General features: G+C 41.2%; 1 protein-coding gene and 1 non-coding gene across 2 annotated transcripts; both read right to left on the bottom strand.

The window, feature by feature from the left end:
- Window positions 1-6,469: 6,469 nt before the first annotated feature.
- On the bottom strand, window positions 6,470-11,657 carry GPR33 (G protein-coupled receptor 33). The gene is made up of 2 exons (XM_057724893.1): window positions 11,520-11,657; window positions 6,470-7,507 (listed from the first exon to the last, which is right to left on the bottom strand). Exon 2 carries the CDS (start codon window positions 7,490-7,492, stop codon window positions 6,470-6,472), a length of 1,023 nt encoding a protein of 340 aa, XP_057580876.1. The 5' UTR covers window positions 7,493-7,507; window positions 11,520-11,657.
- LOC130847179 (U6 spliceosomal RNA) lies at window positions 10,277-10,383 on the bottom strand. Its single transcript, XR_009051971.1, has one exon. It is a non-coding gene; the product is annotated as a U6 spliceosomal RNA (small nuclear RNA).
- Window positions 11,658-17,248: the final 5,591 nt, after the last annotated feature.

The raw sequence follows: 17,248 nt of genomic DNA, 5'->3' as shown, positions 1-17,248 counted from the left end.
AGGAAGAAGGAGGGGGAATAACTCCTTAATTTTCCAAGTTTAAGAGAGTTGCTACTCTTAGAGCCTCAGGATTCTTGCCTCCCAGTGACTCCTTAGCACGATGCAGTTTTGCTTCTCTTCCTGAAGCTAATCACTCCGAAAAGCTTTTTAGGTTAACGTGAATGGACACCATCATCTTTCGAGTAACTTTTATATCTGGGGAATTTCCCGCATTATGAGTATCCTTTTTCCTCCCATGTAGAAATTGGAACTCAGCCCCCTAGCCTCCTTTGCAGCTAGGATGCAGGCATGCCAATTAGAGAGCTGCGTGCAAGATTAAGCTTGTGTCAAGGTCTGCGCGTGGGTTGGAAAAGAATTTCCAGACACAAGGCAGAATGTAAGGAAGATAGAGTTTATTAAAGAGAAGGGACGCTGTAAAGACAGTGGGACGACTTCCTGGCCGACCAGGGAGAGCCGATGCTCTGGTGGGTTTGCAGCAAACTTTCTAACCCCAAAACAAGGAAAATTCCTGCTAAGAAACTGGCGCTAATCTATTGGTCCGTGTGCCAAAGACGAGAGGTGTCATTAGGTGATAGGCTAGGGTCCTGTATGGTGAACACCTTCCCTAATATGGGGTCCTGTTTTCGGCTAGCCCAAGTCATGAGTCAAAGATTGCTATGGGGGTCAAGATAACTCTCGAATTTGGTTGTTATGAGGGTCAGGTTAACTCTGGAATCCTGTCTTGTGACTTTGGTATGAGACTCCCCAGCTTGGAAGTGAGCAACGTGAATAAACAGGCCCTGCATGGGGCTTCTGTTTTCCTAATATTGGCATTGGCAGGGCTTTCAGGCATAGGCGGGTCAAGACTGGATGCAGAAGTGGCATTGGTGGCAGGAGCAGTTGCAGTAAAACCAAGTAGCTGGTATTTTGGGCCCAGCGACAGCAGCAGCAGTAATTGGTACCAGTGACTGAAATAGACAGATTCCTGACCTAGACAGTTTGGGGCATGTGTCAGGCACTGTTCCTGGAAGCTTAGCCTTGAGTATTTCTCCAGCCATCCCAATAATTTTGTGAACTACTTCATATCCTCTGATGAACCAGTTTTCGGTTAAACCAGCCAGAATGAAATCTACTGTGTGCTTCCAAGAACACTAACTGATACAAGAGTCATCCTCAATTTCCCCCTCTCCCTTGACCCCTCAACCAACAGAATTTATAAGACAAGACTTTCCACTTTTCTCCATTCTCCTCTTCCACTTTCTTTGTTCAGGCCCATCATCTGTTAGCTGGATTACTGCAGCTTTGTCCCATTTGATCATTTACCTCCAGTTTGACTTGTAAGATTGGGCTTTCTAAAAATGCAAATCTAATGCCATCACTTTTTGCCTAAAGACCCTTCAGTGGCTCCCTATTGCCCTCATGATAAAGTCTAGGATCAAGCCCAAACTCCTTAGCAGAGGCTTTTGGGATCTTGGCCTGGTTGACCTTTCCAGCTCATCTTGGCCATGCCTGCTTCTCATGCCTGTGCTCCAATCATACTCTTGCTCTGAATCAGCAGCAGTGGATCTCCTGGGATCCTGTTGGAAATGTGGACTCTCAGCTTCTTCCAGACTTACTGAGTGGGAATCAGCATTTCCACGAGATCCTTAGGTGATGCTCATGAGTATGCAGGCTTGGGTAGCGCTGCTTTATAGCCCCGTGCTCTTCCCTCTGGGGCTTTTACACATTCTGCTTCCTCTGTCTCGCTGTCCTTACCATGCTTTAGATGTTTAACGCTGTCCTGCAGCACTCAGCAAGGAACACTTCTCTCACTGGTGAAAGCTGGGGTGGAGGCTTTTGTCTGTTACTGCACACATGGCACTTACTCCTTTGTACTGTAATGAGTTTTTACTCCTTTTTCTTTCCCATGAAACAGTGGTCTTCTATTTTGGTTGTATTTTACCATCAACCCGAGAACTTAAAAAAAAATACAGATTCTTAGGTCCCACCCCTAGAGATTTTGGTTTTAATTGGTTTGGGTAAGGCCTAGACACTAGCATTTTTAAAAAGAGTCCCAGATAATTACAATGTGGAGCCAATTCAGAACCACCACACTAGGCTTTAAGCTCCTCGAGGACAGGGATTGTGTCTTATTCACTGTTGTATTCTCAGAGCCTACCACAGTGCCAGGTACATAAACTATACCTGTGAATAGTTGTTGCCCCTAGTTTCTAAGGAACATGGAATCAGCTTTGCATTGCAAATACCATCCTACCTTATGCCCAACCCCTCTCACATATGTTAGCAGCTGGGCAGCCCATTCATCTCACTAAACCAAGGCTTGCTTGCTTGCTTGCTTGCTTGCTTTCAATTTTAATACAGCTTATTATTTATTTGTTTGAAGTATAGTTAATTTACAATGTTGTGTTAGTTTCAACTGTATCGCAAAGTGATTCAGTTTATATATATATATATTAAGGAGCCATTTCTTTTCTTTCTTTTTTTTTTGGCTGCATTGGGATTTTGTTGCTGTGCTCGAGGGGTTCCTCTAGTTCCGGGCGAGGTGGGGGTAGGGCTACTCTTTGTTGCGGTGTGTGGGCTCCTGAGCGCGGTGGCTTCTCTTGTTGTGGAGCATGGGCACTAGGCACACTGGCTTCAGTAGCTGTGGCTCGCAGGCTCTAGAGCACAGGCTCAGTAGTTGTGGCGCACGGGCTCAGTGGCTCCGCGGCATGTGGAATCTTCGCGGACCAGGGATTGAACTCATGTCCCCTGCATTGGCAGGCGGATTCTTAACCACTGCGTGACCAGGGAAGTTCAAGGAGCCGTTTCTTGATGAAAGAACATGAGCTAGCATTTGAAACCTATCTCTAATCATCCCTATATTCTGTTCTTGAGCCAGTTTGGGTCTAATATAATGAAGCAGGTTCATCTAATTTGATGTTAATAGGCACACTGTTTTAATTCACTGTCTCCGCACATCAGCTCCACAAAGCAAAGCTACTAATTCTTTGTTCATAAACCTCTTGGGTCCTGAGAATGCACAATAGTCAGGAGGTTGATGAGATCAACAGAACCATAACAAGCAGGTCTCCTAAAAGTTAACCATAGCCTTAAGGGAAATTAAAAAAATACTCTTGGAGAGAGTTTTCTCAAGTTTATATCCTACTTTTAAAAATTAAATTAACTTCTTAAAAAACCCTCTTAATAATATCTCATACTTATATAGTGTTTTATATTTTAGAAGTAATTTCATATCCATAATCTCATTCAGAGATGTCCCCATATTATAGATGAGGAAGGTAAGGCCCAGGAAATGTGGATAACCTGCCCCAAATAAAACACCAAGCTGGAGGCAAACCAGATCACCACCCAAATCTCCTGATTACAAGTTCAATGCTATTTTTTTTTCACATTGTATGGGGATCCTAACATTTTCTAGGTACTTCTGTTTGATTTTTGCGGCCAATATGGTGATTTCTGATGAAGTAAATGGACTAGGTATATCTGGGCTGAAAGCCCAGCCTCACTGCCTCCCAGCAGTGACATCAGGCAGTGAGTATGGTGATTAAGAGTGTGGATTGATTCTAGCACCAGACTGCCAGGACTTGCAATACTGGCTCTTCCAGTTGCTTACTATGTGGACTTTGGGCAAGTGCTTCAGTTTCACAGTCTGTAAAATAGGGATAACAACATGACCTACTTCGTAGAATTGCTGTAGGATTAAATGAGTTACTATTTGTAAAACATTTAAAAAAAATAAATATATTTGTTTATTTATTGGCTGTGTTGGGTCTTTGTTGCTGCACACAGGCTTTCTCTAGTTGTGGTGAGCAGGGGCTACTCTTCATTGTGGTGCATGGGCTCCTCATTGTGGTGCATGGGCTCCTCATTGTGGTGGCTTCTCTTGTTGCAGAGCATGGGCCCTAAGCACATGGGCTTCAGTAGTTGTGACACATAGGCTCAAAAGTTGTGGCTCACAGGCTCTAAAGCGCAGGCTCAATAGTTGTGGTGCGCGGGCTTAGCTGCTCCACGGCATGTGGGATCTTCCTGGAGCCAGGATCGAACCCATGTCCCCTGCATTGGCAGGTGGATTCTTAACCACTGTGCCACCTAGGAAGTCCCTGTAAAGCATTTTGAATTATGCCTGGGCACAAGGTAAGTGTGATGTAAATCTTTGTTAAAGAAAAATCTGGTTCAATCCTATTATTTTTTACCTAAAGTCCTTTTCTGAATCACATATTGTGATTGTCCATATTAAATTTCATTGAGTATCTTTTACTGGATATCAATTGCATATAGTACTATAGAAAAGAAATAGTGCGATTGACAGGCTTCTTTCTGCCCTTGAGGAGTCTACAATCTATAGAGAGATGGAACAAAGTATATAAAAGAGCCCGGCAAGAGCACTTCCTTCTTTGTTATTGTAGCAGGAGGAGGGAGACCAAAGGCTCTGTGGCTGTTAGGTTTCCAAACTAAGATTCTTGTTTCAAAGAATCATTATATTCCGTCCAATAACTCGCTTTCTTAAGTCCTGCAGCATAAACTCCGGTGGGCTTGTCAAGACCTGGGAGAGCGTGTGGCGGGAAGAAGCAGCAGCCCCTTCTTGCTGCAGGGCCACTCAGAGGCACAGCCTCGTCATCAATCCTACTTCTCTGTCTCTGGGACACTATTCAAGCCTCCAAAAGCCTGAAATAGGGGCCAACAGTGAAACTTCTAGTTTACCCAAAGTTTTTTGTCCTTCATATTCAAAGTGAAAGAGGCCAAGCTCCTAGTTGCCCAGGGAAGCAGTGATGCCAAATCAATTAGCAGAATTTCTAGGGCATAGAACTACTATTACTTTCCCACTATAAAAAGTTAGTTAGTAATGAAAATTAATTTCCCTTCCTCTCTATAGTCCGTTGTAAATAATATCCTGTTTGGGGATTTCTGAGGAGGATATATGCCTGTGGCTTGGAATGGTTTGTGCAAAGCTAGCTGAAATATTTAGGGACTGAGTTTGCATTGTGACCTAAATATCTGCCTTCTGTATCAATTGAACTAGGTAGAACTATCTACTGACTGATATGTATTGACGGACAGATAGAACTAACTAAATATATAAAAGGTAACAGGTCACTGATACATTGTGGCCCTATATAACTTAGGTGCTATAATATTTTTCAAAAACTTGAAGCAAAACCAGGGAAAACAAATGAAATGAAACTTGAAAACCAGGGAAAACAAATGAATTTTGTTATTGCTACTTTAAAATTAAATGTACTGTATTATCCAGGCAGATTCGCAAACATTTGTAATTGTGTTAGTAACATATTTCTGTAACAGCTTAATCCATAAATATTTAAAAGACATTTGAGTTATTCTTATACTTAAAACATTAAAGTATAAATTCTTTATAGTTTAACATGGAGATGACAAGATGAGTGCCTTGTCATCTCCATGTTAAATTTTGTTCATACTAATTAAATAATTTAGGTGCTATCTGAATAAAGAAAGACCTTAGTACAAGTGTCTACTTGGTAGAAAATTCTGTGACAGAAAATTCAGATTGTTGAATGCTATTGGTATTCAGAAGTTGATATTCTATAGCCTCAAAAATCAAAGCTTAAGAATCACATTTGCATCAGTTCACACCAACTAGGATGGCTATAATTGAGAAAAAAGAAAATAATAGGAATTGGTGAGGGTGTGGAGAGACTAGAATTTTTGTACATTGCTGATGAGAATGCAACATGGTGCAGCTGTTGTGGAAAAAAGTGGCAATTCCTCAAAAACTTAAACATAGAATTGCCACATGACCTAGCAATTCAAAATAATTTGAAATAATTAAAAACAAAGACTCAAACAGACACTCGTACACCAGCGTTCGTGGTAGCATTATTCACAATAGCCAAAGGTGGAAACAACCCAAGTGTCTCTCAACAGAAGAATGGATAAACAAAATGTGGTATATACATGTAATGGAGTATTATTTAGCGATAAAAACGATGACGTTCTAATATATGTAACAGCAAGGATGAACCTGGAAAACATTATGCTAAGTTAAATAAACCAGACACAAAAGGAGAAATATTGTATGATTACTCTTACATGGAACATCTAGAATAGCAAATTCATAGAGATAGATAGCAGATTGGAGGATATTAGGGGTTGGGGGGAGGGGGAAGAGGAGTTATTGTTTAATGGATAGAGTTTCTCTTTCGGGTGATCAAAAACTTTGGAAATGGATAGTGGTGATGGTTGCAAAATACTGTGAATTGAGGTAATGTCACTAAAATCTACAATGAAAAATGGTGTTATATGTTATATATATTTTACCACAACAAAAGTAAAAAAAAAATCACATTTGCAACATCACCCACCACATTTTACAGCCTTATAATATCCATAGACCTAACTATAGTACAGCCCGGGTGTCTCTCTAATATAGGGACTATATTATACAAAAGCTGAGGGTCTGTCTCTAGGTGGTGTCATTGACTAAGAATCCATTCTTTGCTCTGGGATCCAGAATTTAAATGTCGGCTTCTGAATGTAGGTTTTGTGTTCTTTCTCCTGAAGAATCTTCACTGAATATTGACTCCAAAAGAGCAAGAATAGACTTCTTGAAGACCGTTCTGAAGTTCTCCCCAGTAAATAGGTAGAGTGTGGGAGAAAAGACAGTATTGAAAGAAACAGTTATCACTGTGAGTATCAGAGTCAACTGGAAAAGCAGTGATCTGTTCTTAGTGAGAATTAAGCCTTGGTATATATGGTAGGGCATCCAACACACACAGAAAGAGATAATGGCGGTCCTCATGACTCTGAAGGGCTTGTTGGATTTGAACAGGCCCCTCTCTTTCATCGTTTTGGCTACTCTTTCATAACAAAAGGTGATGATGAGGAAAGGCAGAAGGAAGCCGAGCAAGAAGCGGCTGCTGAAACAGGCTACGTGAATCCATTTCTTTAATGTCTGCACCTTCTTGCTTTCCCAGTTAGTAGACACGGCGTAGTTATTTTGGCAGGTCACCGTTCCTTTACGGTCATCATGTGTCTCCCTGAAAACCACATAGGGCATGCTGAGGGCAGTGGCAAAGATCCAGACTCCCAGGGCGATGCCGGAAGCCCAGCGTGGGGTTCGGTGCCGCTGTGACCACACAGGGTGAAGAGTGAGAAGATAACGATCCACACTGATGGCAGAGAGGAAGAAAACAGAGGCGAACATCCCTGCAGACAAAATGCTATTGAAAATCTTGCACGTGGCCATTCCAAAGCTCCAGTGACTGTCCTGAAGGTAGGAGATGGCCAGAAATGGCAAAAATAATGTTGAAATAAAATAGGAGAGAATGAGATGAAAATATAAGAGAGTATTGACCGTCTTTTTCATTTTCAATTTTAGCACCCAGAGGTAGAGACCATTGGTGATAGTGCCAATTATAAATGACGTGAACAAAAGAAGTGCCACAATCACTTTTGAGGCAGGTGTTAGAAACTGAATTCTGTTTCTTGTTAAAGTAGAGACATTGAGCAGGTCATCAGTAGAGTTGATCATATCCATAATTGGAGTGATAAACTGAAAATAACAACAAAAAAGAAGCAAAAGAAATGTAAGTATAGAAATTAAAATAGTGATTTTTGCATATTAATAGTCAAAATGACAATATTTTTAAAATGACAAACTATTTTTACAATAATACAAATCAGATATTTTTCTTTTATTCTGTGTGAGGAATTAAGATTGGATTAATTTGAGCATCAAAAATAGAAATACTACAGATGCAATGAAATTAATGTGAAACAGAAATAAAGTTTGGGATATTTTGACTTCGTTAAGTAATTAACTTAGGTAGCTAAAAATATTCTAATTAGGGAATTCCTTGGCAATCCAGTGATTAGGACTACACGCTTCCACTGCAGGGGGCAGGGGTTCAATCCCTAGTCAGGGAATTAAGATCCTGTGTGCAGCCTTGGCACAGCCAAAAAAAAAAAAATTATATTTAGACGGTAACCAGAGGTCTGACTCTTCTTTTTTTTTCCTTTTAATTTTTTAAAAATTAATTAATTTTATGTACTTATATTATTTATTGGCTGCTTTGGGTCTTCCTTGCTGTGCACGGGCTTTCTCTAGTTGTGGTGAGCAGGGGGCTACTCTTCGTTGTGGTGCGCAGGCTTCTCATTGCCGTGGCTTCTCTTGTTGCAGAGCACGGGCTCTAGGCACGTGGGCTTCAGCAGCTGTGGCCTGTGGGCTCAACAGTCATGGCTCATGGGCTCTAGAGTGCAGGCTCAGTAGTTGTGGTGCACAGGCTTAGTTGCTCCGCCGTATGTGGGATCTTCCTGGAGCAGGGATTGAACCCGTGTGCCCTGCACTGGCAGGTGGATTCTTAACCACTGTGCCACCAGGGAAGTCCCTGACCCTTCTTGACTGGCACAAATTCTTGAATAAGGCAGTGTAGAATCAGTTTTACTTGACTAAGACTTGGTCAGGGCAATGTTACTAAAGAAACTGAGTAACAAAAATAACAGTAGCTCTAAGTTAGTAATCATGGAGAGCTGTAGTTAGATTTCTCCTGTGAGCTGATTATATACAGTAAATGTGCTTAGCTAGTATTCCAACACTCAGCACATAACATAAGAACTGATATTCATATGGGAGCTCTTCGGCACCATAAGATCGCGAAGTACCTTCAAAATCATCAATGAAAGAGAAAAGTGCATTGTAGAATATAGCAGTAGTTCTTTCTTACTTGGGGAGGGGAAAGAGAGAAAGAAGTCAAGGAACTAGTATTTATCCATTACTTTTTATGTGCAAGAAGATTTATATAAAAATCATTTCTTTTTTTCCATACAAAGGCAAATATTTAAACAGAGGAGAAAGTGAGGCTTACAGGGGTTGAATTTCTTATTCATCAACATTTCCCATCACAGCGCCATTGCAGCAGGTTGAGAAGCCTACCAGTGTTCTCTGTTACTTCTTTGAAAATTGGTAATTCGCGTGCAGAGTTTTGGTAATACTCCATGCAACTGAGCAGTTGATTATCCAGAATATCCCATGTCCTGAATAATTGCTTCTATGGTATTGAAAGTACAAACCTGAGAATATGTTGGAAAATAGCTATCATAACTGAGTCATATCAACAAATTGGTTTTTGATAAATTGGATAAAGCAATGGAAATTACTAATGATTTTTTTCCCTAAGCAAAAACATCCTAAGAATATACAAAGAGAAGAAATAAAATAATTGCTGTTAAAACCACAACTGCCTTAAGTTAATTCCCCTGCTAAGGGAGTTGCAAAAATTTCCCCCAAAGCAGAAAAATGGTTCTTTTCAGGGAGATATCTTGGTAGTCTGCTTTGGGAATGAAAAGTGAAGTCTTGGGACATGGAATGGATAGGTAATGGTGAGTGAAAGAGTGGGAACCCGAGGAAGAGGTTGGGTGAAGGTCGTGGGACTGTGACAAGAAGGGGGAGGAGTGAGGATGGTCTTTGGAGAAGGGCCACAGGAAAACACAGCAGGAGGCTAGGAGGTTTGTGTAGGAGGAAGGATCGGTGAGATATTCTGCAAAGCATATCTCAGAATGCTTCTGAGATGACACGGGGGATTCAAAATGAGGAATGTCTGATATTTAATTTTAATCCATTTGCTACGCTTTAACATGGTGTAATGTCTCCCTTATTCTCATTAATCACAACTTTCTTGTGTTGGTGGTTGCTCTCGGGAATGGAAAGAAAAGAGTTTGTGTTCCCTATTTGGCAAGAAGTAGGATGGAAAGAAGAGACCAGTAGTGGGAGGTGAGATGTTAATAAGATGATGAATATGGTGGAAATTGGATCGATACTGGGGCATGAGTAGACAAGGAGAAACAAAATCCCATGGAGGATTTCTGATACTGCGTGTGTGGCCTGTGTGTATCTATTTGTGTGTATGTATGTGTGTGTGGTCTGTCTGTATATCTGCAGTGCATTTGTGTGCATGTATGCACATATATGGTGTGTCTTTCTGTTGTGTGTGTGTCCCTATAATGTCTGTTTGAATTCATGGGGGTTGTGTGTGTGTATCTGTGATCTGGGCATGTGTGGTGTATTTGTAGGTGGTCTCTGTGGTATCTGCGGTGTGTGTGTATATGTGTACTGTTTGTATGTCTGGGTGTGTGTATTTGTGGTCTCTCTATGTACGTGCCTATGAGAAACTAAATTATAGGGAAGGTTTTTTTTCTTTTTAAAATGTTTTTTTTTGTTGTTATTTTAACAAATGAGATTATAATGTACACAGTGATATGCAACAGGCTTTTTTTTTCTACTTAATGTAAGATGGGCAATTTTCACATTGCTATACATGAAAGAAAAACTATGGAACGCTTCACGAATTTGCGTGTCATCCTTGAGCAGGGGCCATGCTAATCTTCTCTGTACCGTTCCAATTTTAGTATATTTGCTGACCATGCGAGCACTATAGGGAAGGTTTTATTAAAAATTATGTGGCTGAGCACTATTTAGAAGAGCGTGTGAAAGTAATGTAGGACTTGAGTCAAATCAACACTGGTAGTGGTTCCGAAGAGCATGCAGAGTTTCCTAGGAACTTTGATTTATTGCACATGACCAGGAGATTTCTTCATCCTTAAACATCTTTTAAAATGGTTTTAAAGTACTTGCTTATAAATTAGTGAGGCAGACCTGGGGCCCTGGCATCCCACAGAACTGGGTTTCGATTCTACCTCTCCCACTTGCCAGCTCTGTGATTTTGGACTCTGAGCCTCTTTCACCTTCTACACCCCATGACTCTTTGTGAGGACTAAATGAGGTACTGTATATGAATCACTTAGCTCCCTTCATGACACACACTAAGCCTCAATAACTTTTTACCTGTCAGTTTGCTCAACTTGTTTTTTTGTTTTTTGGGGTTTTTTTTTGGCCTCACTGAGTAGCAAGCTGGATCTTGGTTCCCCGACCAGGGATTGAACCCACCCCGCTGCATTGGAAGTGCAGATTCTTTTTTTTTTTTTTTAATTTTATTTATTTATTTATTTATTTATTTATTTATTTATTTTTGGGGGGGTACACCAAGTTCAATCACCTGTTTTTATACACATATCCCCGTATTCCCTCCCTTCCTTGACTCCCCCCCACCTCGAGTCCCCCCCACCCTCCCCGCCCCAGTCCTCTAAGGCATCTTCCATCCTCGAGTGGAAGTGCGGATTCTTAACCACAGGACCGCCAGGGAAGTCCTCTCAATTTTTTATATTAAGACCAGCAAGAGCCTCATTTTGCCCTTTTAATGTCATATTTCTTCCCTTCCCAAAGCCCCCTGCTGAATTCTAGAGTACCACCAGGGATTTCTGAAAAAATCTAAATGTTCATCTATTGGGGCAGAGGCTGTCAGATTTAGAGTTGTTTTGAAAGCCTTGCTATAGTGATACCTTTGGCACAAGTGGCTTTCAGGAAGACCCCCCCCCCCCCCCCGGCTTGGGGACATTGAGCTACTGGGGGGAGGGGGCCGCAAGAACCTCGGAAGCTGATCTGGAGAAAACCTAGAGGGTCTATTCAGATGATAGCGCTAGGATAAACCTGCTTGCTCAGGGAATCTTACCTTAGAGTTATATCTTCATGCCAGACGGTCTTGGAAAGGCCAGAGTGCCTCTATATCAGCAATCTCCTCTCCAAGGACAGAGGCAAACGTCAGTGACACTTTGCCTTTATTTCATCTGCCTTTCTGCTTGCTGATGCTACTCCCCAGCCTTGAGCTCACTATTTAAATATTCAGTGACTTCTTCTTGCTGTTTCCCTGTTCCTTTTTCTGCGAAATGTATACTATAGAGGTGAAAGTAGAGAGATGAGTACTTCCTCAAATCATTTCTCTATTTTAAGGAAAGATTTCAAAAATTCCATAAACAAAGTTATTCTATTTAGGTTATTGTGTTTAAATGTTCTTATTTCCATCTCAAAGGTTGCCAGGTGTTAAAACTCTGATAAAAAATTACCTTCTCATATTATCCCACCAGGCACCCACTGTGCCTCGATTACAGCATGTTTATTAGCATATGAATGCATGGTGTTGGGTCCATAGGGAGGTGGTTAATATCAAACATGGAAAAAACAGAATCTGGAAATGAGCTGCCTAATCCTGCTGGAGGGAAAACGGTCAGAAAGGAAAACTCAAATATCGAGTTTCACACTAAAATGGAATGTTTGATAAGAGGTCAAAAATTAATATTGTTTAGTTTGGGAAGATGAAGACTGACAGGCAGAATAATCTGCATTTGTACAGTTGTTGAGAATGTCTGGAAAGAACACAGAATTGGTTATCATATCCTAGAAGACAATCGCATTACAAGAAAATCCTACAACACAAGTAACACATCTATGAACTGACTGAGCCCTGCATTTTCTATTTTCCTCTCTCTAATCCACCTCTGAAATTTTTAGGATCAGCCCCTGTGCTGACCTTCATGTCCTGATTTCTTTCCTACCTGCTTTCCTCTTCATCTCTGCACTGCCAGTGGAGAAAATACATCAAAACTGCTGTGTGGCTTCAGCAGTGATGCTCAGGAATCTGTTATTTGTGTTAGACTTAGAATTTTAAAGTTTTCATTGCTATTGTAGCCTTATAAAAAATAGGCTTAAATTTGAGTTCTTGATTCATTTGGGGCTATGACCTTCAACCTAGGAACTGATCTTCTTTGCTTTAAGATAAGTTTTCAAACTGGCTACTGCCTTTTAAAAGCAATTTCTTGCTAGGTTTTTATACCCTTTGGGCTAATTCACAGATTGGGAACAACCTGAGATATTATTTGATCCAAACCCACTAATTTTGAAGATTAGCAAACTGAGACTCAGAGAGGTTAAGTGATTCACAATAGGTTTTCACCAAGAAAAGAACCAAGGGCTCCTTCAGCTGCCCTGTACGATTTCATTAGTACAAAAAGGGATTTGGATCAGGTTTTTCCTCCCCCCTCCCCCCTATATTTCCAGACTCTACAATCAGTAAAATTCATAAATGACATACATATTTGGAATAGTGTTAAATTCCCTACCCCCACCCTCTGCCAAAATATTCACAAGGGCTAGTACCACCATTAGATAGCCTAAAATTTTGTTCTTGCATTACTCCCCTCAGAAATATTCTCATTAGTGAGTATTTTTATCTAATAGGTAATGAAACCAATGACATTACCTCTGTTGAGAAAGACACAGACTGTTTGAGGAAGGAGCTTCTCTTCTGTGGCTTTGGTGATAGGACTCCATTCACTTCACTTTTCACATTTCAAATAAGTCTGGTGGTTTCAAGAGAAGAATTCATGGAAATGGAAACTGTTTTATGTTGTTTCGATGTGCTCACTGTATGAAATAGATAGAAATGCAGAAGCAGATAGAGCTGCAAAATCAAATGCTTGAAAGTCTAGGAACTCATAGATGCACATAATTTTAGAGCTGGAGGAGACTGAGGAGTGAACTTCATCTAATTCCTGGTGCTATAGGTGAAGAGACTAAGACCCGTCAAGATATTTGAGAACTTGTTCTAGATTCCATTATTAGTTAATAAAAGATTTGGGGCAGAAATAATGTGCTAAAAATACGAATGCACTGCTTATAGTGCATTTGATTGCACAAAACAGTATAGGATAGAAAACAAAACCATAGAAATAAATTCTAACTCTTTTACTTACCGTATATATAACCTCTCTGAGTGGCAGTTTCCTCATTTGTAAATGTAAAAAAAGAGAAAGAAAATACCTCTCCTGAAGTATTCTTTTGAGGATTAATAATAATTATTGTGTTATTAATAATTATTAATAATAATTCTTTGATACTGTAAGTAAGGGCTTAGCACAGTGCCTGGAACATGGTAGGTATTAAATGCATGATAGTTAATATTAATATGTGAGCTGTATTAGAGAACACCTGCAAGCCCAGTGGGCTGGAGCAAATCTCCAGGCAGCGCCATTCAAGAAACATTTATTGAACATCTAATGCATGCTAGAGAATGTTTGAGACTGGGGAAAGAAAATAATTCAAACTAATGTCTTTAATGTTTATAGTTATTAAAAAAGATGATGCCTGAACAGAATAGCTTAGGAATGTTAAGGAAAGCAAACTTTAGGCCTTGGAAACAGTATGTTTCAAGGCCTAGCAAAAGAGAGAGATGTTTCATTTGTCTGGCCAGGTTCTGCACTTTTCAAGATCACCTCTCACCACCTTCCACATCCCAGCATGGTGGGAACAACAATATGTGTATTGGCCCAGTGGTTTTTATCCTGGCTGAAGTCAAAATCACTTGGAGGCCTTTTTTTCCAAAGCTCTTCATTGGAGTATAATTGCTTTACGCTGTTGTGCCATTTGGAGGTCTCTAAAAAAATGCAGAGTATTCCCGAGATTTAATTCATTTATCTTATATTTACCAAGCACTGTTCTTGTCACTGGGGCTATAGAATAAATGAGAATAAGTGGCTATTCTAGATGGGGCTGCTGGGAAAGGCCTTTCAGTAGGTGACATTTAATGGGATTGGAATGACCTAAAGGAGCCAACTGCATAGTGATTAAGAGAAGAGTATTATCAGGCTTCCTTGGTGGTGCAGTGGTTAAGAATCCACCTGCTAATGCAGGGGACACGGGTTCGATCCCTGCTCCAGGAAGATCCCATATGCCGCAGAGCAACTAAGCCTGTGTGCCACAACTGTTGAGCCTGCGCTTTAGAGCCTGTGAGCCACAACTATTGAGCCCATGTGCTGCAACTACTGAAGCCCATGCGCCTAGAGCCTGTGCTCCGCAACAAGAGAAGACACGGCAACGAGGAGCCCATGAACCACGACAAAAGAGTAGCCCCCACTCGCCGCAACTAGAGAAAGCCCGCGTGCAGCAATGAAGACCCAACACAGCCAATAAACAAATAAATAAATAAATTTATAAAAAAAAAAAGAGAGAGAGAGAGAAGAGCATTACCCTGGGCCTACCTCACTTCTTGCTCCATGTCTTTTTCCTCCATATTGACCCCTTTCCACTTTCTATCTGCTCTTGCTGTCCAAACTGGATCTCCTCATTTATTAGAATCTTTGGCTCATGACATTTCAACTTCATGTCACGATTTATGGCTTGCATTCTGCTCCTTGGCTGGGTCCTTGTTGTGATAGCATTCCTGGAAACAGGAATTCAGGTTTATTCAGGAGACTGTCTCCTGAATTCTGTCTGCTTCCAGCCGTATTGGATAAGATCCACCACATCAGGTTCGAGGTCCTCTCCAGGTCTGCACAGCATTCTGGGAACTGCAAGTAGGATGTATCTGGAGGAGAGGCAGAAAGTGAGGCTGGGAAGTTTCTACATCTTGATTGTGAAAGAACTTGGATTCAGGTTCAGCCTTGAGGGAGAAAGGTTTGGGCTTTGGAACAGAGGTGGAAAGATGGGCTTTTGACAGGATGATAGAGTCAAGACCTTGGATGGATTTGCTTCTCTGCAAACTCAGGCTCAATGTAATCTGCTGAAAGTGAACAGGATAAGGGTGATGGAAAATAATGAAAATTTAGAATTTCCTATGGAAGGAATAAGAGACACAAAAAAAATTATTGAGCTATGTTAAGGGTCTGCTTGAGATTAGGGATCACTTATTTGTGAGCTCCCCCTGGGAACAGGAGAAAATACCTCACTGTGCAAATGTAAAATTATGAGCCATTTACTCTGTTACATTTACTTCCAGCCTGGGTATAGAAGATGTAGATTGTCAAAATATTCTCGGCTGATGGTTTCCATGCTAATACTACCAGGAGAGGAGGCCAGCAGAGTTGAGAGTGCTGTTAAAAAAGTAGTAGCTGTGATATTTCTAAGGGTTTAAGTAGAATAGCAAACCCACCATGAATTTGACAGAGGGAGAGAAAGGGTGGAGTTGAGGGACTGGTGAGGTCTGGTGCAGGCACAGTAGTGTTTACGAGCATAGAGGACTGTGGTTGAAGTGGATATTGGAATTTTCAGTGTTCAAGGTGTGGCAGTTCTGTTGATGGTAAGATTTCTAGAGCAGCGGTCCCCAAACTTTTTGGCACCAGGGACCGGTTTCATGGAAGACAATTTCCCCGAAGGTGGGGGGGTGAGGTGGCGTTGGGGGGTGGTTCACGCGGTAATGTGAGTGATGGGGAGTGATGGGGAGTGATGGGCAGCAGCAGATGAAGCTTCGCTCACTCACCCACTGCCCACCTCCTGCTGTGGGGCCCGGTGCTTAACAGGCCACGGGCTGGTACCAGTCTAGGGCCCAGGGGTTGGGGACCCCTGCCCTAGAGTGTAGCAAAGGAACTCAGGTAGTAAAGCAGTTGTTGGAATCGACATCCAGAAACTTCTAACTAAGGTATGGGATTGTCTTTATCCTAAGAGCAGTGGAAATCACTGAAAGGTTTTAGGTAAGAAGTGATATGGTTTTGTTGGTAGTTTAAAAAGATAGCTTGGCTTTTGAGGTGGAGAATGGATTGGTGAAAGGTGACAGTGGCAGTGGGAAGACCAATCACCTCAGTTTGGGTTCCACCAGAAGTAGACCCAGAGATAAGGATTCTAGAGCATGTAGTTTTGCTGTTGTTTTTTTCTGAAATGATCCCAGAAAAGCCTGGGAAGGGGTGGGGAAGAGAGATAGGGACAGGAAGGAAAAAAGGGTGAAGGATTAAATAGGATACAGCTGTGGGTAATGAACGCTTAATCCCACTGGGGAACTCTGGAAAACGGTGTAGAACGCATACCTCTGGGTTACCCCACCCAAGGGACGAGGAGCTTGGGTGTTTGTACACAAAGTTCTGTCAATTTTTGGTTGATGGGTGCTCCCAGAGGGTGTTAATTCCTTGGTACTTCCTTTTTCACACATATGAGCAGAGTGGGATCCTTTGGCCAGAGAAAGTTTTGGGGTTAAAAGAAAGATCCTGGCAGAGGAAGTTGGGCTAGCAAGAACTGACACAGTAATAACAAGGAGTTATGGGTGGACATCAAAGAGGATTTGGTACAACTGTTCAAAAGACTATTATATTAGTCCAGGTAAGAGACAAAAGGCAGCTTGGATCAAGTAGTGCTGATGAAGATGCGGGGAAGTGAAAAGCTTTAGGAAGTGCACATATGCTTATGTGCACATGAGTTTCATGCTTTCCATTTTGTTAACCATATTTGTAAAGATTTTACATTGCTGATCCTCTTTTAAGGTAAACCGCAAGCTCAAGATATCCCAAGAAGCCAAGAATGAAGTCTGATACTCTTACTTCTGATTCAGGATACTAATTACTGAAAGGTGAAAAATCTAAGGCAGTACTGTCCAATAGAAATATTACGTGTCACATTAAAAATTTTCCAGAAGCCACCTTT

Source organism: Hippopotamus amphibius, chromosome 2 (genome assembly GCF_030028045.1).
Source record: "Hippopotamus amphibius kiboko isolate mHipAmp2 chromosome 2, mHipAmp2.hap2, whole genome shotgun sequence".
Classification (NCBI taxonomy): domain Eukaryota; kingdom Metazoa; phylum Chordata; class Mammalia; order Artiodactyla; family Hippopotamidae; genus Hippopotamus; species Hippopotamus amphibius.
This window is presented reverse-complemented; position numbering and strand designations above follow the sequence as displayed.

Bases quoted from the DNA above. Each gene is read 5' to 3' on its own strand.
- GPR33 (XM_057724893.1), bottom strand. From the start codon at position 7,492: ATGGATATGATCAACTCTACTGATGACCTGCTCAATGTCTCTACTTTA.